The sequence below is a fragment of the Plecotus auritus genome, assembly GCF_963455305.1.
Source record: "Plecotus auritus genome assembly, chromosome: X".
NCBI lineage: Eukaryota > Metazoa > Chordata > Mammalia > Chiroptera > Vespertilionidae > Plecotus > Plecotus auritus.
Window position 1 is genome coordinate 6,989,756 of NC_137784.1, and position 27,480 is coordinate 7,017,235.

At 44.7% G+C, this 27,480-nt stretch overlaps 1 protein-coding gene across 5 annotated transcripts; it reads left to right on the plus strand.

The window, feature by feature from the left end:
• Positions 1-13: 13 nt before the first annotated feature.
• On the plus strand, positions 14-26,888 carry RAB9A (RAB9A, member RAS oncogene family). Of its 5 annotated transcripts, none has more exons than XM_080652953.1 (7): positions 14-154; positions 1,405-1,446; positions 10,499-10,527; positions 12,457-12,557; positions 21,444-21,538; positions 22,135-22,165; positions 25,769-26,888. In XM_080652953.1, the coding sequence occupies exon 7, from the start codon at positions 25,800-25,802 to the stop codon at positions 26,403-26,405; it is 606 nt and encodes a 201-aa protein (XP_080509079.1). In that variant the 5' UTR covers positions 14-154; positions 1,405-1,446; positions 10,499-10,527; positions 12,457-12,557; positions 21,444-21,538; positions 22,135-22,165; positions 25,769-25,799; the 3' UTR covers positions 26,406-26,888. The 5 variants fall into 5 exon arrangements, with proteins under 5 accessions (XP_080509079.1, XP_080509081.1, XP_080509080.1 ...); XM_080652955.1 differs by having other exon boundaries at positions 12,520-12,557; XM_080652954.1 differs by lacking the exon at positions 10,499-10,527.
• Positions 26,889-27,480: the final 592 nt, after the last annotated feature.

Below are 27,480 nucleotides of genomic sequence, written 5' to 3' on the forward strand. Positions count from 1 at the left end.
TGCCTGTCGCCATGTTGTTCCCTCGGCGCTGGGCGGGAGCAGCCGGAGTCGGGCTAGGGTAGCGCCTTAGCTGCTGCGTTCGACTGTCTGGCTTTCTTCGGTGCCCTGGCCGGGCCAGGTCGGAGTTCCCCGGCGTCCTGGGTGTGGCGGCGAGGTGAGCGGTGCGCGGACTCCCTCGGGGCTGGCGGGGGTCGGGGCCCGGGGCCCGGGCGTGCGGTTGGGGTGTGAGCCCGGGGGCCGCCGGCGCCGTCTGGGTCTCCAGCGGCTGGAGTGGGCGCTCCGGGCCTGCGCGGGTCACTGGCGCCTGGGGTGGGGGCCTGCGGGTCGCCCCTGCCTCCTCCTGACACAGCAGGGAAGACGGGTTCCCATTCCCACACCCCCGGGAGGGAGGCACACACACAACCCGAGGGACACACGCTTACCCCAGCCTTTCCCCCAAGCCCTGGGGGCACACACCCTCCACCCCCAGCCCACCCAATCCAAACGTGCCCCCGAATGGCTCGCGTGGAGAAAGCCAAGGCGCTCGCACGATCTGATGTTGGCGACTTGTGACGCGCTCCCTAGGCGAGAAATTTGGAATGTGAAGCCAGGGCTGGGGCTGGAGGCGGTTTGGGGTGTTATCTGATTCAGGCTGGCTACGGTTTCAGAATGGGGTTCCTTACTTGCTTCCAGCTTGGTATGTAAAGAGGCAAGGTGAGAATTGTGAGTGCTGCCCACATCGCGGTGGAGGGATGGGCTTTGTCGTTTCTAGTGATGACACATCCCGTGACCTAGGTTCTTTTGAGGAATGACTTCTTTTTGTTGTTGTTGCTGGTTTCCAAATTGTCACGTGGCCAGTCTTTTTACAGGCCTTCAGAACCCTGATGAAACCAATAGGCAGAATTTGATTGCTTTTTGAAAATTAAACAAAACATTTTGAACTTGTCTGTCCTTCAGTTTCTGCCACGGTGGTAATGGAAAATTCCTAAATTGCCTGTAATCTCAAAAAAACGGTTCTTTGGAGCTAAACTTGTAGACGTGAAGGAAACCCGCAACTCCTCAGTCTGGGGCTTTTAAGAAGACTGTTCTTAGGTTCTTGTCTAGAACTCTCAGTATCTTATTTATATTTACACATCTGAGACAGTGGTGTGGCAGTCGGGTGCTTGCTGTATTTCTGTGTAGAAATTTTAGTGAAGTCCTCCTGCTTATACTAGAATGTTTCTGGCTTGGTGATTTATTGTTTTCCAGAGTTTTGTGGCGTGGGGATATTTTTGGTTTAGCATTTGTGAGGTTAAAGTGGACCGATGAAACTAAGTAGAATAGAACATTTTTTGGCCTTGATTCCAAGCCGGGTTCTTGGAGATTAGGAAAATACTTTAGTGCTGCTCCCTCTTTTCCACCCTCTTTTTTCTCTTTCCATTTCAGCAACTTCTTCCATCCAGAAAACACTACTCTGGAGGCCTGAAGGTAAGTTCCTTTGGTTTTAGAAGTTACATTTTAACCCCCCCTCATTTTTTTGGGCAGCGCTCTGGCCTTGGCTGTTCTCGGTGTGTAAATCCTGTACATCCATCATTTAATTTAATTTTCACAGCATTTCTGTGTTATTAGCTCCATTTTACAGATGAGGAATTTGCTGGCATATTGGAGGGTTAGGTCTGTTTCCCGCAATCGCACGGTGCAGAGCCAGGATTCAAAGCAGGCCTGTGTGGGTTTAGAGTGGTAGTTCTCAACTGGGGGCTTTGATGATGTCTCCAGGCATTTTGGATTCACTCCTGAGAAGGAGTGCTGCTGGCTTCTGGTGGATAGAGGCCAGGGATGCTGCTCAGTTCTCTACAGTGCACAGGGCAGGCCCCGCAACGGCGTTGTCTGGCCCAAAAATGTCACTCGTGCAGGGGCCGAGAAAGCCTGCTTTACAGCAGTCTGTGTAACCTCAGAGCTCAGGTTTCAGCACGTCTGTAGTTTTTCAAATGCAACGGCCTTTTCCTATTTAGGAGAGCTCCTCATCATTTTAATAAAGAGCAGGGGGGAAATTTGAGAACTTGAAGAGATTTCCCTTGACTAAGAGGCATATACACTGAGTGGCCAGATTATTATGATCTCTGAACGCATAATAATCTGGCCACTCAGTGTGTGTGTGTGTGTGTGTGTGTGTGTGTGTGTGTGTGTTTTTCTTAGAGGCCCGGTGCATGAATTTGTGCATGGGTGGGGTCTGGCCAGCCTGTCCAGGGGGAGGGGACATGGGCGGTTGGCTGGCCTGCCTGTTGGTCGAACTCCTGGTCGAGGGGACAATTTACATATTAGTCTTTTATTATATAGGATAGACACTGAGTGGCCAGATTATTATGCGTTCAGAGATCACAATAATCTGGCCACTCACTGTACATTCATTTGAAAGATGAAGGATTGAACAAATAATTTCTGATAACAGAATCCAGTTTTTAAGGCAAAGGTGACAAAAGGAACTCGAGAGCCATTCAGATCCATGGAAGTAGACTTAGGGAGTTTGGTTGCTGTATTATTCCAGTTGTCAACAAGCATTTTCTGAGTCACCTGTCATGCACTGATAGGTGCTGCTGATATGAAGGGGAGCATACAGTCTAATCACAATCATAAGATCAAGTTCTGACTTGTCCTAGAACCGAATTTATTGTGTGGGCTGCTCAAGGTCGGGGGCCAGGTGTCATTAAAAAAAAAAAAAACCACACACACACACACACACACACACACACACACACACACATACACCCCACCCCCCCAGCCCAGCTGGGAGTGGCTCAGTGATTGAGTGTTGACCTATGAACCAGGAGGTCATCTTTTGATTCCTAGTCAGGGCACATGCCAGGGTTGTGGGCTGGATCCCCGGTGTTGGGCGTGCAGGAGGCAGCCGGTCAATGATTCTCTCTCATCATTGATGTGTCTGTCTCTCTCCCTCTCTCTCTCTCCCTTTCCCTTTCTCTCTGAAATCAATAAAAACATATTTAAAAAACACACACTCTAGCTGGGTGGCTCAGTTGGTTGGAGAGTCATCCTGTACAATCAAAAAAGTTGCTGGTTTGGTTCCTGGTCAGGGCACATACCTAGGTTGCAGGTTCGATCCCCAGTTGGGGCATGTACTGGAGGCAACCAATTGATGTTTCTCTCTCAAAAAAAAAATCAGTGAAAACATATCCTCTGGTGAGGATTTAAAAACACACACACATCAATGGGTGCATACCCACACACAGGTACCTGTATCATAGTATTTACTGTGCGAAGACTTAGGTGAAATGAGGAAAAGTAGATGCACTTTTGGTAGCTTTGTAGGTTGCCCACATGTGAATATTTACAAGAAACAAATTGAGTGGCCATTATAGTTGAGCATAAAATTTCTTAAATTTAGCCTCAGTAGACAATAGTCATGCATGCATTTTATCATGGAAATCAAGAAATAAATGATGAAAATATTTTTAAATGACCTTTGCATCATTTTCTTTTGCATCTTTTTAGCCGGTTTTCATCATGCCTGTCTAAGACTAGGCCCTTCAATATATGTACTGCTTCATTCTGGCGGCAGGTGTAACTTTTAGGTGAACTCTGGGAGTGACTGACTGAGGAATCAAAAAGGGCTGGCTCTTGTTTTAGGAATCTGGAAATGTTCTTCATGTAGTGAACATGGCATCTTTTGTGGGTAACTTTGCTTTCTGACTCATGCTCATGGACAGCATGTTCTTTATTAATGAGTAGATTTCTCATCAGGAATTGTCTGCTGTGGGGACGCTAAATTACACACCTAAAGTGGATTGCTATCTCATGGATCTAACAAAGGAATGTGCGTTCTGTTCTTTCTGGAGGGGTTTTATTCTGGGAAGGGGAATTGGTGCAGGAAGAACATCCTTTGGCCTCTGAGGAGTCTTGCTTGATCTGTAGTTGGCTTGCTGCTCTGGCCAAATTAGGTCACCGCATTTCTTAAAAAAAAAAAAAAGTTTTCATTGATTTTGAGAGAGGAAGGGAAAGGGAGAGAGAGAGAGAAACATCCACGTGAGAGGGAGACATCAGTGGGCTGCCTTCTGCACACCCCCTCCTGGGGATCGAGCTTGAAACCTGGGCACAGAAACCCAGGCATGTGCTGACCGGGAATTGAACCTGCGACTTCCTGGTGCATGGGACCACGCTCAATCAACTGAGCCACACTGGCGGGCCACATTTCTTTTTATGAGGTTATATGACTAGGTAGAGACAATCAGATTATTGGTTTCCAAGCAGTACTTCCCCAGGCAATTTGTTGGTTAAATCAACAGGAGGAAATAAGCCAAGTGTAATTGTGTGTGTGTGTGTGTGTATGTGTGTATGAGAGAGAGGGAGAGAGAGAGATTTACATGCGTCTCACTTGAAAGCTGGCTAGGTAATAAATTTGGTAGTCAAAACCAAGGACAAGAAAATAGGGCTTGTGATTAATTAAGTAGGTCATCAACAGAGACTATTTATTAAGGATTTTGAGGGGTGAGGGGTGAACTCACAAAATGCCTCATGGAGTTTGGAAAGCTGTGATGCAAAGGAAAGGCCAGAATACCTGAGGGAAGAGTCACGGGAGACTCAGGTGTGTAGGTGGAGGAAGCCTGGCTGCCTTGCGCTGGGGAGGCGAGGCTGGAGGTAGTCCCAGGTGGTATTTACCAGGAGCCTGGGGTTGCCTGGGCCCCTTCCATAACCTGGAGGAGAAATCTGTTTTCCAAAGTGCATCTTGATATTGTACATGTTGTCAAGTTGAGCTCTGTGTATTTCCACATTCTGGATCATTCCATTACTTTTTGTTTTTTTCTGACCATGATGGGTCCAGGGTTTGAATGCTGCTGTTTATCATGAACATGGAGAGGCTGATTAGTTGTAAATGAATGTCAGTAAGGTAACAGATCAGCAGCATGGGCTGGAGAGAGACAGCTGTATGTTTTGGAAGAAATGTGTAAGTGAAGCAAACAGTGGAGGCTTCTCTGGCCCCGGCTCATTTCATCGTGAGGAGTCTGGACACAGGCTTCACTTTTGTCCCAGGCCTGATGCCTTACAAATGTAAGTTACTGTTTGACAAGGGATGGAGGAACAGTAGGGCACAACTTGATTCATTCATCCCATGGCCACATTCATTATCCAGGTGTGAAGGGTAGCAGAGCAGTGTAAACTAAGAAACTGAGCTAGCTGTTCAGTGTAAATTGAACTAACAGTTTGAGTTCCAAATTCTTATGCATTGTATTAGGCTTTTGGGTCCAGAGCAGGGGTGGGCAAACTTTTTGACTCAGAGGGCCACAATGGGTTCTTAAACTGGACCGGAGGGCCGGAACAAAGCATGGATGGAGTGTTTGTGTGAACTAATATAAATTCAAAGTAAAGGAGCGGAGGGGAGAGCAAGAGAAGGATAGAACAGCCAGATCTGGCCCGCAGGCCGTAGTTTGCCCAAGGCTGGTCCAGAGGCTAAGGTAGTTTTTAGAAGGTTAGTTTTCATAAGAGTTGGTTGTGTTATCAGTGTGAGAGAAGCCTGAAAAAAACCTTAGAGAGTTCTGTTTCTAGAACTTGCTATGTAAAACTCTAATAGAAGAATGTTTAAATAATATAACAGGCTCAAAAAAGTTCGAACCTACTGGGCTATGCATGCTATGAGGTGACTCCGCTAGTCTTTGCAGCTTCGGGCTTGTGTCATCAGAGCAGTGATTAGATGAATATGCCTAAAAATACATACGTTGTTTAGTTGCAAGTCAGAACAGAAGAACTGCTTGAGATCCATGCATTAGTAAATGCAGAGCATTCTCGAATGAGTTCCAGTCTTCTTAAATAAAATTTCATAAATAGTTGTTTTGGAGCAAACAGCTGCCACCCTCATATCCTGTTCCACATTCATGTGAGCAGTACTTGAGTTTTTATCACACCACCCCTGGCAAACCAGATCTGCAAAGATATGATGTCATCGAAAGGAATGTGCTATGATGTAATGCTGAAACTGGGAACTCCCTTGGGTGCCGGTGTGCATGGTGTCCTGCAGATGTCCAGTACCCCTCTGGGTCCCTCAGAAATTTAAAGCAGCCCACCCTGCCCGTTTCCTATGAAGACTGTCCCTTGATCTCCTCTCCCTCATTGTCCATAGTGTTCCATTCCCATTTTCTGCTGCTCACACTTCTTTAGGAAATAGATCTTCTGGTGGAGAAAGGGGCCTCTGGGTGCAGAGGGTGGTCATGGGGTCTCCTGCCTTTCAGAGAATTCCTTGTGCTTCCGCCGGCCTGTCTGAATAAGTGTCAACAAGTGCGTTAGGTTTCCTCATCTCTCTCTCTCTCTCTCTTTTAAAATATATTTTTATTGATTTCAGAGAGGAAGGCAGAGGGAGAGAAAGAGAAACATCAGTGATGAGAGATAATCATTGATCAGCTGCCTCCTGTACACTACCCACTGGGGATCGAGCCCACCACCTGGGCGTGTGCCCCTGACTGGAATTCGACCCAGAACCCTTAGTCCCCAGGCCAACGCTCTGTCCATTGAGCCAAAACAGCCAGGGCTCATCGCTATCTCTTTTTAAAATATATTCTTACTGATTTCAGAGAGGAAAGGAGAGGGACAGAGAGGTAGAAACATCAGTGATGAAAGAGAATCATTGATCAGCTGCCTCCTGCACGCCCCACACTGGGGATCGAGCCCGCAACCCAGGCCTGTGCCCTGATCGGGAGACGAACCATGTCCTCCTGGTTCATAGGTCGATGCTCAATCACTGAGCCACGCCGGCCGGGCTCCTTATCTCTTTAGTTTGTCCCTGGTGGACCATTTGTTTTCCATCTTCTCAATTTTGTTGCTGCCTCTCATCTATAGTTCCCTTTTGTTGTCCTTTTAGGGTTTGTACATTTTTAGTCCTTTCTGCCATTTGGTGGGAGTGAAGGTAACACGTGCTTGACCTGCCCTGTTTGATTAGACTGGGGGAAATTGTTTACTCTTTGTGAACTTGCATTTATTGAACTATAAAACACGGGAGATAGTGTCCAACTTGCAGGTGATTTGAAGGTGCTGTATGCCTACCAGATTTAGTGCAGCCTCAGTTCTTGAACTAAATTTGTTCCGGAAGGCTGTTCAAGAAGCAATTTGTTTGAAAACCAAATCATTTTTTTTTCCCATTAGAAAGAATGCAAATGGAATTAATTTGTTCCAGATCTCCAAATAACTCCCTGTTTTAACCTTTCTTATATACAGTACATGTCTCATGTACTGTTTAATCTATAAACACATTCTTTTCTTAAACTTATTGAACCACCCCCTACTAGCCTTAACCAAATCACTTTTAGCACTAGCTCCAGAGGTATCTTTCAGGAGGTCAGTACACAGCATCTTCACTTTTTCACATGTTGCTGCCTCCAAAATGCTGTCCCCAGCTAACTGCTTTTCATTTATCTAAATCAACAACAGTTTTTCTGCCTCTTCAGTTGCCTGTGATATTGTTTCTTTTACACCCTTAGCAACATTAGCACCCTTTACAGTTATTTATTGATTGATTTATTAAATTTATTGGGGTGACATTGGTGAACATGAACATACAAGTTTCAGGTGTCAGTTTCTATGTTACAAGCTCTGTATGTTGCACCGTGTACCCACCACCCAAAGTCAAATCTTCTCCTGTCGCCTTATATTGGGACCCTCATGTTTCCCCACCCCCTTCCCTCTGGCAACCACCACACTGCTGTTTGTGTTCAGTTTTATGTCCCACATACGAGTGAAATCATATGGTTCTTAGCTGTTTCTGACTGACTTATTTCGCTTAGCATAATGTTCTCAAGGTCCATCCATGTTGCTGCAAATAGCCGTATTTCATCCTTTCTTATGGCTGAGTAGTATTCCATTGTGTATATGCACCACATCTTCCTTATCCAGGCCTCTATCGCAGGGCACTTTGGTTGCTTCCATGTCGTGGTCACCGTGAATAATGGGACATTAGCACTCTTGATGGCCTCTTTATGTTTTAAAATTGTGCTGATCATCCATTTTGCCAACAAAAGCAAACACACACACACACACACACACACACACACACACACACACGAAAATAGTCGCAGCTCGATTTCCTGAGGTGTTAAGAAGGTGAGGTTTAACTGTAAACTGACTCATACTGGGGCATTCTCTCCTTTGCTTGTGGCCTTTGTTTTGTCATGCTGGTGTATCAGCATGAAAGAGTTGTCAGGTCCACAACCCAGACATTTTTTTCCGTGAAAAACTTAGTAGAGAACCGAAATGTTGGAGATGGGGGACATTGGAGACTGAGGTTTGACTGTATTTGGTAAACAGTGGCAGCTAATATCATTCCAGTCACAGTGTTTGTTATTTGAGCAAACGACAATAGCAATAGGTAGAGAAGTGGACATGTTTCTTGTGTTGGTGAATGAAGGGGGTAAGACAGAGATTTTGGAAATGGGGGAAATAATTAGCTTGGTTTTAGTTATGTTGAATTTGAACTGCCAGCAGGGTACCAGATGAATCTTCTTACCTAATAATAGACAAACATGCTAATTGACCATACCTTTGTGATGCCCACAGCCAATCAGGAGTGAGCATGCAAATTAACCCAACAAAGATGGTGGTTAATTTGCATATGCAGCCACCAATTGGCCGGCGTGGGGCAGGACGTTTGCATTGTTGCCATGGTGACGATGCAGGCGCCCACCTCACTCCTGGAAGCTCTGGGCCTCTGAGCAGCGTAGGAAGGTAGAAAGGTGGCTCCAGCCAGAGCGAAAGCGGTGCCCACAGCCAGGGAAAGGAAGGCCCATTCTGGCACGACTCTTCATGCATCGGGCTTCTAGTCCTATCTAATAATCCTATCTAATAAAGAGGGAATATGCTAAATGACCATCACTCCGTCACAAAGATGGCTGCACCCACAGCTGAGGCCAAGTTCCCATAAGGAGCCTTAATGAGCAATCAGCAGGGACCTGAGGCTACGTTCTCCCCCTCCGCCGTGGGGCTTGACAGGGGATCTCAGGCTGTGTCCCCCACCTGGCAGGGCTGACGGGATCTCAGGCCGCATCCCTTCACCCGGCAGGGCTTGACAGGGGACCTCAGGCCGCACCCTCCCACCTGGCAGGGTTTGACAGGGGACCTCAAGGTGCGCTTCCCGTCCTGGGCTAGGGGACCTCAGGCTGCTCCCCCCGCCCCAGCACCAGGCCGGGGGACCTCAGGCTGTGCCCCCCACCAGGTGGGGCTTGACAGGGGAACTCAGGCCATGCCCCCACCCAGTGGGGCTTGACAGGGGACCAGAGGCTGCGCCCCCCTCCCGATGCTGGGCCAGGGGACCTGAGGCTGCGCCCCGCCCCCTGCCTGTTGGGGCTTGACAGGGGACCTCAGGCCGTGTCCCCCACCTGGCGGGGCTTGATGGAGGACCTCAAGGCACGCCCCCCGCCCTGGTCTGGGCTGGGGGACCTCAGGCCATGCCCCCCATCCTGGCACTGGGCCAGGGGACCTGAGACTACGCCCCCTGCCCGGTGGGGCTTGACAAGGGTGGGACTGGCCGGGTCTGGATCTAGCCCAATGGGGGGGAGGCCGGCTGGCTCTGGGTCTCACGTGATTTTGAGGTGCATGTGGGTGGGTGAGGACTTGACTCTGGGTCCCGTAGTGAGCCCCAGACTCTGACAGGAGGAAGGTTTTCATATACATTTTACTAATTTCTTTCATCTCTGACACTTCTATTACAGAGAAAGGGCAAATAGCAATATTAAATTATTTCCTCTAATTAATCCCCTTTTAATGTGCACGAATTTCGTGCACTGGGTCACTAGTATATTATAAAAGGGGTTGGAATTCTTGTCTGGCCCCCAAGGGGTGGGAGGGTGGAGGTGGACTTTAGTTTATAAATCACTGGGTTTTATATCCTAGGAAGATATGGTTTGGGAAGAGGTAAGGGCTTCAACCTTGCCATATACCAGTGGTCGGCAAACTGCGGCTCGCAAGCCACATGCGGCTCTTTGGCCCCTTGAGTGTGGCTCTTGCACAAAATGCCACGTGCAGGTGCGCATGTACAGTGCGATTGAAACTTCGCGGCCCATGCACAGAAGTTGGTTTTCGGCTCTCAAAAGAAATTTCAATCGTTGTACTGTTGATATTTGGCTGCGTTGACTAATGAGTTTGCCGACCATTGCCATATACCAATGTTAAGAGCTTGTTGGAAAAGGGAGCCGTCTAGGTTGCTGAAAGCTAAGGGGGTGGTGAAAGCCAGAGAAGGTGGAAACTGTTGTCAAGGGTAGTTTTATGGACCGTTAAGTAGTAAGCATTTTCAAGGTCATTGCCAGGCTGTGGCTGAGTACTGGCTAAGACTGGAAGGCCTTCCGTCTCCAGCTAGAGGTGTGCTACTTTGCAAGATTCTTTCCCAATTGAGCCTCCATTGCCTTATTTGTTTAAAAAAAATGCTTACTTAGGGGCTTAGGATGTGGTTGTTGGCAATGCATTTTACGGTGAAGTCTTGAATTCAATGATAAAAGTTAAATTAAAACAAGCCAAAAATTATAGATTTCTTTCTTTTTTTTTCACTAAACAGGCAAATTGAAATACATGGTACAAAAAAAGGTAAGATTATTGTAAAATGAAATGGACAGAATATTCTATTTAATTTTCCATCTATGATAATTTCACAATAAAAATCAGTTTACTTTGTAAAAAACAAACAAAAATGCCTGTGTACCCTTTCAAGATTTTATGTCATGTACATCCAGACACATGGCTACATCTGAGAGAATTCACTACTAGGTGGGCCTCAGGTGGGGACACTGGTTAGCCATGAGGGTCTTTTCTAGAAGCATACACTGTGAAGCCCTAAGAGAAGCACTTTTCTTCTTATTCGCTTTAGGAGTGCGTATGCCATAGGCTGTTTAGATAAAGACTAAGGAAAAGCCTTTGGACTGGCCATTGGGAGTTGTCTGGGGACTTCTGCATATAAAGGAGTCGGGGGATGAAGTTGGGAGCCTCTGTGTAGTGAGCAGAGTGGAGGGTTGATCAGGCATAGTTGTGAAATGGGTAGTGATGGCACAGTAAGGTTAGGCGTAGAAAGGTTTTTGTAAGTAAAGTCAGCTTCATTACCTTGGTGAGGACAAGCAGGCATCGTTGATGGAGAAGTAGGATGAAGTGAACTTTCTGGAAAGCTACCTGCAGCACTCTTACATTCTTCTCATTTTCTTTTTTAAAAGTATATATTTTTATTGATTTCAGAGAGGAAGGGACAGGGAAAGAAGATAGAAACATCAGTGATGAGAGAGAATCACTGATCGGCTGCCTCCTGCACGCCCCGCACCGGGGATCAGGCCCACAACCTGGGCATGTGCTCCAACCGGGAATGGAATGGTGACCTCCTGGTTCATAGGTCAACGCTCAACCACTGAGCCAGCCTTCTCATTTTGACCTGGTGACAACTTCACTGCAGACTGGGGGCCTTTAATCTAGCAGAGTCCTATGTGCCAGACATAAAGCTGTCCTCTTGAAATATATCTGCTTGGAAATTTCCACTTCCCTTACTTAATTTCTCTAACAGCCAAGAAGTTCCACTTTGCTGTGGCTTCATCCTTCGTGGGCAGTGTTTGTATATGAATTCTTCCCTTAGTAGATGTGGAAGTCCTCCAGCCCTGACACTTTTCTGCTTCAAATTAAAGACATCTGGTTTCTTATCTAATTTGAGAGGAGTCAGAACCAACATTTCCTTAAGCTACAGCAGATCATTGTAGATCATGCATAATTTGTGTTTAACTGCTCTAATGTATTGTTCTAACATGCATATTCAAATTCATTTCTTTTATAATGCATTCTTCCTGAAATAGCTAGTCTAATTCCCAGTACTGTATCTCTGTCTTTTGATCAGTATCTGTTTCTTTGCATTTTAATTCTGTCTCCCCAAATGAAACCTTAAATTGCTCCACTCTTTTCCTTATTGTCAAGCACTGTAAGTGCCTTTTCCTGTAAGTGTCTTAATGCAGGTAGATACATTTATGCTTGTTTCTCTTAAGGACTCATTAAGCACAACAAACATCTTCACTTCCAGGATTATCTGTTTCCCGTAAGTCTGTTCACTGAACCATCACAGTTCATGGTCATAATATTAATAGCATCGCATGACTAAGGGAGAGAAGAATAGGAAATAGTGATGCCAAGTAAAGACGAAAGTGAGAGTGTCATGAGCTACACAAATGGGTCACACATAATATATGAATGATGCAGACACGTATTGATCATTTCTTGAGGTCCAGAATCCTTTAAGAATCTGATGAGCCCTAGCTGGTTTGGCTCAGTGGATAGAGCATTGGCCTGTGGATTGAAGGGTCTCAGGTTCGATTCTGGTCAAGGGCACATGCTGGGGTTGTGGGCTCAATCTCCAGTAGGGGTCATGCAAGAGGTAGCCGATCAATGACTCACTCTCATGATTGATGTTTCTCTCCCTCTCCCTTTTGAAATCAATAAAAATATATTTTAAAAAAAGAATCTGATGAAACCTTTTTTGACTCTTTCCAGAGAAAAGCTCCAGCTCACATGCTTCCATCCCTGCACTCATCCTTATTTCACATGTGATTCTAGGTGCATATCCCCCCTGCAGCTCCGTCATGGACTCCCAGGTAAGCACACTCTCTATGCACACTGTCCAATGCAGTACTCATGTAGCAATTTAAATGTATACCGAAATGAAATAAAATTAAAAATTTAAGCCCGGCTGCTGTGAGTCAGTGGTTGAGCATCGACCCATGAACCAGGAGGTCACGGTTTGATTCCCGGTCAGGGCAAATGCCTGGATTTTGGGCTCGATCCCCAGTGTGGGGTATGCAGTAGGCAGCCATTTGATGATTCTCTCTCATCATTGATGTTTCTCTCTCTCTCTCTCCCCCTTCCTCTCTGAAATCAGTAAAAACATTTTAAAAAAATTCAGTTCCTCAGTTGGATCAGCCACATTTCAAGTGCTCAGTAGCCATGTATGGTTAGTAACTACCGTATCGGACAGCGCAGATATAGAATGTTCCCATCATTGCAGAAAAAGTTCTGTCAGATATATTGCTGCTCTACACTTTCAGGATGGTTTAAGAAGATTTAGTTCCTTAACCAAATCTCTTCTTTCCTCTTCCCCTTTGCCACTCTCTCCACGATTGTTAATGATTAGTATACCTACAGCCCTGCCTTGTTTTAAGCAAAATTGTAGGTATGGATTTCCTAAAAGTTTAATTAGATGACTCATCTTCAGAAAAGAGACTTATTGAAATGAGTTCTTTAGACAGGTTGAGCTGCTCTGATGTGATAGTAGTGTGGTTTGACTTCAGTGTTTTTCCTCTCTAGCTGTCTCTGTGAGGTAGTGCTCAGTGATCGACTAGGACAGCCGTGGGCAAACTACGGCCCGCGGGCCGGATCCGGCTGTTCTATCCGGTTCTCTTGCTCTCCCCTCCGCTCCTTTACTTTGAATTTATATTAGTTCACACAAACACTCCATCCATGCTTTTGTTCCGGCCCTCCAGTCCCGTTTAAGAACCCATGGTGGCCCTCGAGTCAAAAAGTTTGCCCACCCCTGGACTAGGATCATTTCTTTCATCTGGCAGGTCGTGCCTCCATGTTGGTCTATTCCTATGGTATTTTTGCCTAATTCTTCCTTTTTTTTTTTCCTGGCCGACCTCTTGCGGTAGAGATAGACCTAATTACTTCGTTGACTTGCTTCTCGCTTACACATTTCAGCAAGGCAACCAGGAAGACCAGAAACAAAAGAGTGGAATGGCTGGCACACACCTATATTAAGATACTGTAAGGAAACAAAAACGGCTCCAGTAAAAATTGAAATAATTTAGAGCAGGGGTCCTCAAACTTTTTAAACGGGGCCAGTTCACTGTCCCTCAGACCGTTGGAGGGCCGGACTATAGTTTAAAAAAAAAACTATGAACAAATTCCTATGCGCACTGCGGGCCCAGGACGAGTGGGCTGCTAAGCAGGACAGGCACCCGGTGGGCCGGATCCATGTCCTCGGCGGGCCGCATGTGGCTGGCCCGCGGGCCGTAGTTTGAGGACGCCTGATAGAGATTATCCATGCCTTTATTTCCTTGGTTAGTGTCTTTGAGCCTCAATTTCTCAAGCTATGAAATGAAATAAGTGGTATGCCTCTAACTAGGACAGTGGTCGGCAAATTGTGGTTCGCAAGCACGTGCGGCTCGCGAGCCGCGGTTTACCACTCTGTTAACTAATGAGTTTGCCGACCACTGCTGTAAGGCATTACCCTTACCCAGAAGTTTTGACTTCAGGTTAAAGACATTAGTACATTATTAAAATGTTTTTTAAAGTGTTTTTCCCTAAGGCAGTGGTCGGCAAACTCATCAGTCAACAGAGTGGCAAACTGTGGCTTGTGAGCCACAGTTTCCTGGCCACTGAACTAGGACATTTAGGGTGAATGCAAAAGGTATGTGTTTTTTTGGGAAAAAATTGTTTCTAAATTTAAACCAAGAGTGATAAATTCAACTTAAGTGTTTGGAAATGAGAACTGGTCAAGGGGTCACAGAGTATGTGTTTCAGACTCTGAAATTATGAGAAAAGCAGTGTACAGACCCAGCCTGCTCTCCCTTTGGCTGCTTGTTAGAGGAGTGTTGTTTTGTTGCAACCTTGTACTTTTTGCAGTCAGTGATACCAATTTTAAAGTGGTTTTCTCATTAGACTTGCAAGTAAGAATCAATTTTTTTTGTCCTTTCCCATGCATTTTAATAGACCTCAAAAGTAAGATGGGGGAAGAACTGATTGACTGGAGAAACAACTATAAGTACAGAAAGTACAAATAGAAAAAGAAGAATAGCCCTAGCCAGTTTGGGTCAGTGGATAGAACATCAGCCAGTGGACTGCAGGGTTCTGGGTTCGATTCCGGTCAAAGGCGCATACTTTGGTTGCAGGCTCTGGCCCTAGTTGGGGCTTGTGTGGGAGGCAACCAATTGATGTGTCTTCACATTGATGTTTCTCTCTCTGTCTCTCTCCTCCCTTCCACACACTCTCTCAAAATCAATGGGAAAATATCCTCTGGTGAGGATTAATAAAACAAAAGAAAAATAAGGATAGAATAATAACAAGAATAAAGGAGGAAGTAATTTACTTTGGTCTCAGTTTTAACACTTCTTTGGTACCTCCCCATATGTAAAATTTTGTACATGATGTTGCAGAACAAAAAAAGGGCAAATGAATGGTGGCATCAGGTGTTGTGTGTCCCTCCCAGGGAGTTGGACAGACTCAGACACAACAGACTGTTTAGAGCATAAGTGAGTGAGAGCTGCGATAGAGGTGGAAAGGATTAGAGGGAAGAGAACGATTAGGCAGGGGAGGCATAGAAGGCTTCTTGGATGAAGGATCTGAACTAGGCCTTTGGATGACTGGGATATTCATAGCTGTCCAGGTATATGGAGGGGCCTCCCAGGCCAAGATAAGGGCCTGAGCAAAGGCTGGATGGTAAATACCTGTGATAGGTTTGGGGTTGGTGACTTGTAGGGTTATAATTGGGACAGGCTTGTAAGCGAGGTTGGATAGCTCTTTGAATGCCATGCTCAAAATCCTGTATAATAAAAATAATAAATAAGTGGGTTTAGTTTGGAGACAATTAGATCCATGACCAATAAAAATGTCCACCTTTAATTAAACATTCCTGTTAAAAATTCCTCTTGGTCTATTGTGGTCTATGGTTTTGGAAACCAGCAACGGGTTGGAGAAGGCCAGAGAAAAGGCTACTACTGATGAACTATCCATAAGCAAGTGATAGTGCAAGATAAAAGTCCACAGTGGAAGAGTTGGAAAAATAGTATTATAAAAAGGAAAGGGTTGACATACAGTGCTGTCTTTTTATCTTTAGTTTTGAGGTATCTGCTTCCCATTGAGATTAGTGTGTGCCGTATACGTGTGTTGGCGCTAGCACATCCTATATAATAAAAGGCTAATATGCAAATTGTCCCCTCAGGAGTTTGACGGAGAGACTGGGAGTTGGATCGCTCGCTATGGCATGCACTGACCACCAGGGGGCGGGGCAGAACATGGCGGGTGACCAGTAGCAGTGGTGGGGCACTGAGGGGAGTGAAGGAAGGAGGAGGTAGGGAGGCGGGGAACCTGATTGGCCCTGATCGCTGGCCAGGCCTAGAGACCCTACCCATGCACAAATTTCGTGCACCGGGCCTCTAGTGGTATTATAATCCTAAAATAGTATCGATTGTGCTTATAACTGGTTATTTAAAAGGACACTGCTGCAGGGACAAGGAGATTGTTTGTGGCTCTGTAAATATAATTTTAGGGTCTTGTTGCTTGTGGGGCACGGCTACAGTGTTTGGACAGGTTCAAGCCTTGGACTGATGAGAGGGAACAGTCCTCTCATGGGCATGTGCAAGTCCCAGCTTGGAGGGCAGAGCCCTCCCAGCACAGTTATAGCCAGCAGCTGTAGTTGTAAGCTTGAACCTGTGGTCCGAACACTGGCCCCATCACGTGCCTAAGTGATATAGGCTGCAAGTAAACAAAGCTTGATCAGGTGCACGTAATTGAGTAGGATCGAAACCCAAGAGAATGTTGTAAACAGCTTGACCACGCCCTTACTTTGCCTCGTGGCATCTGGCTATAAAATAAAGACATGGCTTGTAGTCCGTGGCGCTGTCTCTCAGGAAGCAGTGTCCCACCGAGACCCAGGTTTCATATTCTTGTCTGTCTTTTCTAAGCCTTTCAGCCACCCCCTCTCAGGGTCACTGAACCTGGCTGAGCTGGCATGGCACATAAGGTGTCCTGGGGCTGAGTATGCCATGGCTGTGCCGGCTCACCACAGTTACTGATAAGACCTTAGGCTGTATGTGTATATCTCTATCTATCTTCTTTATATAATTCACCATAAAATTCATCCTTCTAATATGTACAGTACAATGGTTTTTAGTATAATCACAAAGTTGAGCAACTATCACCACTCTCTAATTCCAGAATATCTTCACCCTCCCACAAGATACCCTGTAGTCCATTAGCAGTCACTCATTTACCTCTCCCCTCATTCCCTGAAACCACAGATCTATTTTCTATCTATAGATTTGCCTGTTCTGAACATTTCATATCAGTGGAATCATATAATATGTGGCCTTTTGTGTCTGGCTTCTTTCACTGAGCATAATGTATTTGGGGTTTATCCATTCATCAGTTGATAGACATTTGGGTTGTTTCTGCTTTATGGCTGTTACGAATAATGCCGCTATAAATGTACACATACAAGTATTTATGTGGATGCATGTCTTAATTTCTCTTAGGTATATGCCTAAGAGAGGAATTGCTGGGTCGTATGGTAACTGTGTTTAACTTTTTTGTTTGTATGTTTGTTTTTGTTAATCCTCACCCAAGGATATTTTTCCATTAATTTTTAGGGAGAGTGGAAGAGAGAGGGAAAGACAGAGAAACATCGATGTGAGAGAAACACATTGATTGGTTGCCTCCTACACGAGCCCTGACCAGGGCCCAGGCCAGGGAGGAGCCTGCAACTAAGGTATGTGTCCTTGACCAGAATGGAACCCAGGACCCTTTGGTCTGTAGGCCAACGTTCTATCCACCGGCTAGGGCTGTGTTTAACTTTTTGAGGAACCACTAGGCTGTTATTCATTACTAGAGGCCCGTTGCACGATATTCGTGCAATAGGCCTTCCTTCCCCTGGCTTCACTCCCAGCCACCTGGGAGCCCGCAAGTCCTCACTTCTGTCCGGAGCACCGCTCCTGTAGTTCTTCCGCCGCCCCACCTCCCCCTCATAGCAGGTGTCCCACCCCTCCCGGCTGCTCCTTGCCTGCATATGCAAATTAACCTGCCATGTTTGTTGGGTTAATTTGCATACTCACTCTGATTGGCTATGGGCATAGCGGAGGTGCGGTCAATTTACATGTTTGTCTATTATTAGGTAAGATTATTGCAGCAGTTTACATTCTCTACAGCAGCGGTTCTCAACCTGTGAGTCGTGACCCACAGGTTGAGAACCGCTAGCAGGGTCGCCTAAGACCATCGGAAAACACAGATATTTACATTATGATTCATAACAGTAGCAAAATTACAGTTATGAAGTAGCAACAAAAATAATTTTATGGTTGGGGTTCACCACAACATGAGGAACTGTATTAAAGGGTCGTGGCATTAAAAAGGTTGAGAACCACTGCTCTACTGGCTATTGATGTTGACCATTTTCGTTTATTTTTAAGTTGGGCTATTTTTTTTATTGGTGACTTGTAAGAGTTCTTTATATATTCTGGGTACAAGTCCCTTATCAGATATTTGGTTTCCGAATATTTTCTCCCATTCTGTTTGTTGTCTTTTCACTTTCTTGATAGTGTCCTTTTAAGCACAAAAGTTTTAATTTTGATGAAGTTTAGTTAATTTTTTGTTTTGTTGCTTGTAATCTTGGTGTCATATTGAGTTATTTTCAAAGCAGAGTTATAGAAAAATTTAGGAAGAAATTGTCCTTGAGGTATGGTGGATAGCAGTATTTAAGGAAAATTTAAAAGATGATTTCCATTTCACTTAATTGCAGCATTCAGTCAAGCTAGACCAGCCGTGGGCAAACTACGGCCCACGGGCCAGATCCGGCCTGTTCGGCTGTTCTATCCGGCCCACGGAGCCGAAAGAGCAGAGGGTTCTCTTGCTCTCCCCTCCGCTCCTTTACTTTGAATTTATATTAGTTCACACAAACACTCAATCCATGCTTTTGTTCCGGCCCTCCGGTCCAGTTTAAGAACCCATTGTGGCCCTCGAGTCAAAAAGTTTGACCACCCCTGTGCTAGACTGTAAGTGAAATTGAAGCTTTTGATTCATTTTTTTATATACTTTGGATATTTTAAAAAAAGTATGACTTTGCAACCAAATCACTACTTTCAAGATGGAACTCAGTATTGATTATTCTAGGTTTTCTTGCAGACTTTAATATAAATCTGTAGCTTTTTCATAGTGTGATCACCGTGTGCCTAGTACTTGGGTTTATCGCTCAGCAGTATGCTTCTACAGTTCTATGTCTGCAGTTAGGCATTTAGGTCATTTCCAGAAATCCTTCCTTGGCAGCTAAGGCCCTGCCTGCTCCAGGCCTCTCCCCGCAGTCCCATCTGCATAGAACTCTCCTCTCTCTGGACTCCAGGTGCTCAGGCCTACCTTGGACTCGCCAAGTACATGCCAGCCTGCGTTGGCAGGGCCTTGGCCTGGGCTGGTCCCTCTCCCTCATTCCCAACTCTCTCCTCTCTCCTCAGTTTTCTCCTGCTGAGCTTAGCTTGTGGTCAAACCCACTTACCCTGGGTCAAGTCCACCTGTAGTGGAAGCTGACCTTGGTGAGGCTGTGTTCTCAGAGCAGTGTGCGGCTGAAATGATCACTGAGACATTGCTTTGCAACAGCCCACACTGGACACCGATGTATAGTCTGTCACTGGCACTGTTGACACAGCCAGTTTTCCTCTGGCGCTGGGAGTTGCCACTTTTTCTTTAACAGAGTGGCAGGTGAAATAGCTGGCTGTGTTACAGAGTCACGGTGTATGAAATGGACGTCCCCCGGATGGGCTGGAATCACACACAGCTCCAAGCTACTCCTGAGATGCTCACACAAGGGGCCTGGGTCTGCCTGAGGGAGCCGAAGGTTTACACATCGCGTCTCTCACCAGGGTAGACGCTGCACTGTTTGAGTGGTTCCTTGGTTTTTGATTGAGTGCAAATAGTTGTATTCTATACCCAGTCCAGATTCTCATTTGTAGGACTTTCCACAGCTGGGTTTGTGTGGATTGTCATCTTCCCCCACCTCCAGCTCCATGAGACTGGGTGTCGCTTACATCCTCAGCATCAGGCACACAGTAGGCAATCACTATGTGCTTGTTGAAAAACTGCTTTCCCACCCACTCCACCAAATGCTAGGCTTCTGGGGTGGTGCTTTCGAGTTCTGCAAATACTTGCTTGACATTTAACGTAAAACACGTTTAAGCTACTGAAACTAATAAAACTCCGGCACACTCAGATGTGCTTTATACTACATGGCAATGGCTTGCTACTGCTAGTTCTGTCAAGTGAACTTGGTTTTGAGCAGATCTTGAAATAAAGTGAGCAGTTGAAAGACTCTTACCATTGCAACTGCGATTTTTGATTATACCCATGACAGCAACAGGAAAACCCTCAGACATAAATGCAAGGCAGCTGAGCCTCCTGGGTTAAGTGCTGGGGTTAAGTGCAGCCTCCCACATTCTTACCTCATTTCTACCTTTTGCTAGCTGTGTGACCTTGACCAAGGTATGTAAGCTCTCTGAGTCAGTGTCCTCATTGCAGTCTAGGGATAGAGACTTGTGAGGAGTGAATGCAGTAAAGCAGAATAAGGGCTAACAGTGTTGGCATTGTTGTTGCTATTAGTCATACCTCACTCTATTGCACTTTGAAGATAATGCAGTTTTTTGCAAATTGAAGGTTTGTGGCAACCACTAGCAAAAAGATTATGACTCACGGAAGGCTCAGAAAATAGTTAGCAATAAAGTATTTTTAACTTAAGGTATATACATTGTTTTTTTATTTTACTTTTTAAAATATTTTTATTGACTTCAGAGAGGAAGGGAGAGAGAGAGAGAGAGATAGAAACATCAGTGATGAGAGGGAATCATTTATTGGCTTCCTCCTGCACGCCCCCTATGGGGGATCAAGCCTGCAACCCGGGCATGTGCCCTTGACTGGAATTGAACCCAGGACCCTTCAGTCCTCAGGCTGATGCTCTATCCACTGAGCCAAACCAGCTAGGGCGGTACATTGTTTTGTTGTTTTTTTTTAGACATATGCTATTGCATACTTAATAGACTATAGTATAGTGTAAACCTAACTTATATGCACTGGGAAAACAAAAGATTTCATGTGGCTTGATCTATAGTGATATTTGCTTTATTGCTGTGGTCTGGAACTGAACCCCCAATATCTCTGAGGTATGCCTCTATTATACTGTTGCATCCTTAATTCTGAAATGTCAAGGTTTTGAAGAGTCACTTTTTTCATCAATTGAATTTATAAGTTAAGGACTACAAAAATCCCTTTGCTTTAAGGGGGATAGGGGGCTTGAAACCATTGGTTTAGACCAGCCTTGGGCAAACTATGGCCCGCGGGCCGGATCCGGCTGTTCTATCTGGTTCTCTTGCTCTCCCTTCTGCTCCTTTACTTTGAATTTATATTAGTTCACACAAACACTCCATCCATGCTTTTGTTCCGGCCCTCCGGTCCAGTTTAAGAACCCATTGTGGCCCTCGAGTCAAAAAGTTTGCCCACCCCTGGTTTAGACAGAGAATGGCTAGTACCTTAGCACAGCTCCGCATTCATCACTGGGAAACCTTTACGTTGAATTTGATCTTTAGGGCTAGGATCCTTTGGCTTCCTATTGTCTGCCTGTATAATTCTCTCACTTTTCTGCCCATAACTCTTACTGAAAGTCCACTGAAGAAATGGCCATAACAGAAGCCTCTCTGTGATACTGCCAGTAAAGACTTCTTATATTCCTTCCACAGAAACTTCGTGCATTCCTATGAGGAGCCTGGTGCAGTGGTGAATCGCTTTCCCCCTCTTGTCCGCGTCTAAGTGAATTTTCCCACGAGTCTGAGAGGTAGGTACTGTTGTCACCATTGTCCAGTGAGCTTCAGGGTGTCAAGTAGCTTGCCAGTTGGTCTGCGTTGGCCTTTGACACCAGGAACCAGTTCTCCTTCTAAGTTTTCACCTTGGCCTTGGCTGCCCAGAAAGAAGCTTCACCACACTCCTTGCTGCCTTAGACTGACTTTTCCTGTGTCCCATTGGGGCTCCTTCCTCGCGTGGCCCTTTTTTCCTTGTTTATATTACTTTTATTCTCTGGAATGTGATTATTCTAAGCTACTCAAAATTTGGGCAACTGTTGAAAAATGAATGATATATTTTACATTTATTTCATTTTAACCATAGTTCATAGCTGCCTGAGTGTGAAACTTAGAGACGCAGGGTCGGCAGGTGGAAGACTTCTATAATGATTAAGGTGTAGTATTTGATTCTAGGACTTTTTTAGGCTGAGAAAGGTCCTGGGCAGCTTTCAGGTGTGATTTTCCTTTTCAATTAAGAATTTAGCTGCTACTAGAAGTCAGCTATTTCACATTTCAATTCTTGTGTTTACTCTTAAAATTATGAAAAAAACTGTACGTTGCTAAGCTGAGCTTTCTAATGTTTTCTTTGCAGATAATGATGATGCCTGAACTGAACAACTAAGGTGAGATTTATGACCTGGGTAGTATGCTTTTCTTTTCTTTTTTTTTTTTTAAATATATTTTATTGATATTTTACAGAGAGGAAAGGAGAGGGATAGAAAGCTAGAAACATCGATGAGAGAGAAACATCGATCAGCTGCCTCCTGCACACCTCCCACTGGGGATGTGCCCGCAACCAAGGTACATGCCCTTGACCGGAATCGAACCCGGGACCCTTCAGTCCGCAGGCCTACGCTCTATCCACTGAGCCAAACCGGTTTCGGCAGTATGCTTTTCTTATGCAGATTTCCTTAGAGAATTTAGCTGAATGGCTAAAGTTTTATTTTAACTTTGGTGAAGATTGTTGCCTTTGGGCAGTCATTCCAAACTGTGGATTATGAAAGACTTGACATTACATTTTAAGGTAAGTTTTGAAAATAGCATGGCAGGATACCATATTCATTCAGCTTAAACTAAAGAAGTTTCAAATGATTTTACTGTTTATTTAGAAAAGGAAACATTTTTAATATCTGTAAGCTGATTATGGTTATGTTAATGTATAGATTCCTTGAAGCTACTTTTTGTTAGATATCATTGGGAAATGAGATGGGTTTATACAATTACCTATATCACCATGTATGTTTATATACAATGCTACGGTTAGAATTAGAGAGATGTGTGTGTATTCGTTGCTTTAGCAAATGCCAACATACTCCCAAATAGGATATCTGGGAGGCCCCAAATTATGGATGGGAAATGTAAACATTGTACCCTATTGCCCGGTATGTGGGTCTAGCATTCCCCACATTTGTTTCATCAGAATAATGGCACAAACTAGGAAATCCCACATTATTACGAAAAAAGAAAAGAACTGTCAACATGTCCTGATAAAATTATAAATGACAAGTCCCAAGGAACTTCTAAGACTTAATTTGGTAGATGTATACAACCAGTCATCTGAGTGAGGTTGTTAGGTTGCATAATCTGGGTTATAATTGGATGTAGAGATTCTAACAATCAGTGCTGAACAATAAAACTTTGTGTCTGGTAAGGCAGTTAGAGACCTATTCAAATACTGGGGTAAATGCTAGACTACAATTACGCCCATCTGTTCCACCCTCCTAACACAACAGGGAACTTTTGTGTTCACATAGCTTAAACGTGTGAAAGGAACAACCTTGGGACGGGAGCTACTGGGGAAGGTATTCAGTGTTGATGACCATGCCAAGTGGTTCTGAGGGCCCAGCGGTTAGTTAGCAGTGTGGTAGGTGAAGCGGGGTGGGATCACCATCAGAAGGAACAGCGTGTGCCAAGCTGGGCAAGTGGAATTGAATTTCATTTCCATCTGACTGCTTTTCCGAAGGATTGAAGCCGAGAATGGAGAGCAGGGCCAAGTGTCTTGCCTTAGAAGTTGGACTCGGACTTGAATCTGTGGAGAACTGCTGAAGAATGTTAAGGAGGGGTATCCGACAGATACTTTCCCTAAATGAGAATATTTGGTGTGCTTTTTCGGTTTTGTTTCTCCTTTTTCTGGAAGTTGAAGTTGTTCAAGCAAGACTGCAAAGATTTAAACAAAGGAACTGATTTAGCACATCTTTACATATGCCAGGAAATTAAGAGGCTTGAGAATGTTTGAATTTCCTCTTTAACATTCATTTAGTCTGGGCGTTGGGCAGAGTGATCCATTGGCAGTCAGAAGTCTCCAAGAGGGCCCGGCTGATGTGGCTCAGTGGTTGAATGTTGACCTATGAACCAGGAGGTCACAGTTCAGTTCCTGGTTGGGGCACATGCCCCGGTTGCAGGCTCGATCCCAAGTGTGGGGCATGCAGGAGGCAGCCGATCCATGATTCACTCTCATCATTGATGTTTCTCTCTCGCCCTCTCCCTTCCTCTCTGAAATCAATAAAAAATAAAAAAAGTCTCCAAGAGGTCTGTACCTTGATTGCCTCAGACTTTGGTTGGCCAATTTAAATTGTATTAATTATAGCAGTAATTACTATAGGAGTAATTTAAAAGAGCCAGTTGGAGTTAGGGACAAGTTGCTACAGCTTTTACCAGAATAGTATGTAGCTGGAAATACAGAATTCTTGCACGTTATAGGAAGTGTTCAGTTACATTACCCTGGGTCACATTTGCATATAAATAGGAGTTAGCCAGATAACGTTTACTGCAGTGATTTTGCAAATTCATCCTAGTAATTTCACAATTATTGTTCATGTTTTAATTATCTTCCCATTGAGGGATTCACAATATCTCCTCTCATGTTACATTTCCATTTTTATTCTAGAGCTGTGCTGTCCCGTATAGCTGTTGGCTCTCTAAATATGGCTATTCAAATTAGTTCAAATTAAATACAGTTTAAAATTCAGTTCCTCACTCCCCCCAACCATATGCCAAGTGCTCAGTAGCTTACCTGTGGCGAGTGGCTGCCATATGGGACGCCGCAGATGGAGACATCTCCACGGTTGCAGAAGGTTCTCTTAGTGCTACTCTAAGGTTGTCTTCTTTCACACATTTTAATATACTAACAGCCACTTAATAAAATACTTACAGATTAAGTGATATAGTGTGATTCAAAATAACTGGGGAGAAGGGAGAATGGGGAGTTACGGAGGAAATAGGATTTGATAATTGGTGAAGGTAGGTTTAGGGTCCATGGGGGATCATTATATTATTCTCATTTAGAAATTTTGTGTATGTTTGAAATTTCCCATAATAAAGAATTAAAACAGAAGCTCACATAGGAACAGCACTTAGAAGCAGCCATCTATTAATGAGCATCTGAAATCCCACCCCGACAGGCTGGTCCTGTAGTGTAGGAAGGTTTTTAATCCTGCCCCAGGGTTTCCCCTAAGGGGGTACACACAGCACCTTGTTTTTATTTAAGGGTTACTTCATTCCCCCTCGAAACACACAAGTAGCAGCACTGGCTCGAGCTACTTGTGGTCAAAATGAGTCTTGTGGGTAGAATGTGCTAGATTACATTATGTTTAAAATTCCATTGCTGCTGACGTTAATTTTGGCAGACTCAGAGTAGTGTTCCCGATGAAGAGAATAGAGTTCATTTACTCAGTGGTTGGCTTATTTTTGTTCACTGCCAAATCAGTCAGCTTCTGTGTCTGGTTTCCTGGTTACCAGCTCCTATGGTGATAGCACTGGAAGAAGCAGGGGTCATGGAGAAAACCCCTGGCAGGAGAGCAAAGCCTTTGTGAACAGTGTCTGTCACGGTGTCACCAAAGGGCTGTTTGAGGTTGTCACCCAGACTTGCCTACTTCAGTTTCCTACTACATCTCTAACAAATGGTGGCAGGGCTTATTGTGAGTAGAGAGAAACGGTTGAGAGCAAGGTGTTTGGGGTCAGACTTGACCTTGAGTGCCAGCTTCAGTCAGTGAGACCCAAGGAAGGGCAAGACTGGGCCCTCGCCAGCTGTCGCAGGGAGTAATGGCAGGGTAGTGCCTGGCGCATAGTTGAGTGCTTTGCAAATGACAGCTCTTCCTGTTAGGTATCCTCTGTGCAGAAAGCAATTGGGCCTCTGCGTTTATTTCCCTTAAGTGCTGACATTTCTAGAATCGTGTAGAGCAGTGTACAGGTCTAAGGAAATGTAATGGTACCTTCTTATTTTACAGGGTTCTGAAGTCAGAGATCTTGAGACTAATAATGGCAGGAAAATCATCACTTTTTAAAGTAATTCTCCTTGGAGATGGTGGAGTTGGGAAGAGTTCTCTAATGAACAGATATGTGACTAATAAGTTTGATACCCAGCTCTTCCATACCATAGGTGTGGAATTTTTAAATAAAGAGCTGGAGGTAGATGGACACTTTGTGACCATGCAGATTTGGGACACGGCCGGTCAGGAGAGATTCCGAAGCCTGAGGACGCCCTTTTACAGAGGTTCTGACTGTTGCCTGCTCACTTTTAGTGTCGATGATTCTCAAAGCTTCCAGAACTTGAGTAACTGGAAGAAAGAATTCTTATATTATGCTGATGTAAAAGAGCCCGAAAGCTTTCCTTTTGTGATTTTGGGTAACAAGATTGACATAAATGAACGGCAGGTGTCTGCAGAAGAAGCCCAAGCCTGGTGCAGGGACAACGGCGACTACCCTTACTTCGAAACAAGTGCGAAAGATGCCACAAACGTGGCAGCGGCCTTTGAGGAAGCAGTTCGAAGAGTGCTTGCCACCGAGGATAGATCGGATCACTTGATTCAGACAGACACCGTCAGTCTGCACCGAAAGCCCAAGCCCAGCTCCTCCTGCTGTTGATCCTGATGAGAGAGGTTTAACCAACACACACACACACACACACACACACACACACACACACACACACACACGAATAAACATGGGGAGAGGAGAACTAGCATTTGCAGCAATAGATCATATACTCATAAAATTAAACTAACCATATTGCTGCTCCATACGTGGGTGGGAGAAGGGACACATTCACTCAGAAGAATCTTATTTACTCAGTAATGGCATCTTACATTTATAAGTTGTAACGGTTGTCTAATAACATTTAATTTAAATATGTAAGTTACAGAGCTAATAAATGAGATGACCAAGACTTTGACTTTGTGATTAAAACAAACACTTGAATATTCTAGAAATTGTTCTTTTCCTGGGAAAATGGAGAACGACTTTTTATATATGTATATTTTTATGTAATTAGCATCTATTCCTGGTTCAGGGGGGAATTTCCTACAGCAATAATGTTAGTTATTAAAAATTAAAATTGAGTGCATCTGTGCTGCAGTGATTTGATTATTTCTATATTCTCTTTAAAATTATTGAAGTGTTCCCATTTTCATTCTACATAATGGAATTGATCTCTTGATCTCCCCAGTAATCGCTCATCATTTGTGTGCCACACGTTCGCTACTCCCTCAACCCCAGAAGCCAACTTGATCATTATTCTTAGAGGAAATGTGAAGGATTGTACTTTGTGTGAGGGTAAGAGAAGACATCTTTATTTGGTCCTGTATTTATTTAGTGCCTTCTCCTTCACTGAACATTGTCTAGTGATTTGCTCTCGAAGATTTCTCATCTTGCTGCAATGACCAGACTTTCTGATAAAACAAATTGTGATCTTTTGTGGGTAAAGCTCATATGCTACACCTTCATGCCGATTCCATCCTCCAGAGACAAACCAATGCCTAGACCAGCCTTGGGCAAACTACGGCCCGCGGGCCGGATCCGGCTGTTCTATCCGGTTCTCTTGCTCTCCCCTCCGCTCCTTTACTTTGAATTTATATTAGTTCACACAAACACTCCATCCATGCTTTTGTTCCGGCCCTCCGGTCCAGTTTAAGAACCCATTGTGGCCCTCGAGTCAAAAAGT

Coding starts and splice junctions, on each gene's coding strand:
- RAB9A (XM_080652953.1), top strand. CDS start 25,800: ATGGCAGGAAAATCATCACTTTTTAAAGTAATTCTCCTTGGAGATGGT.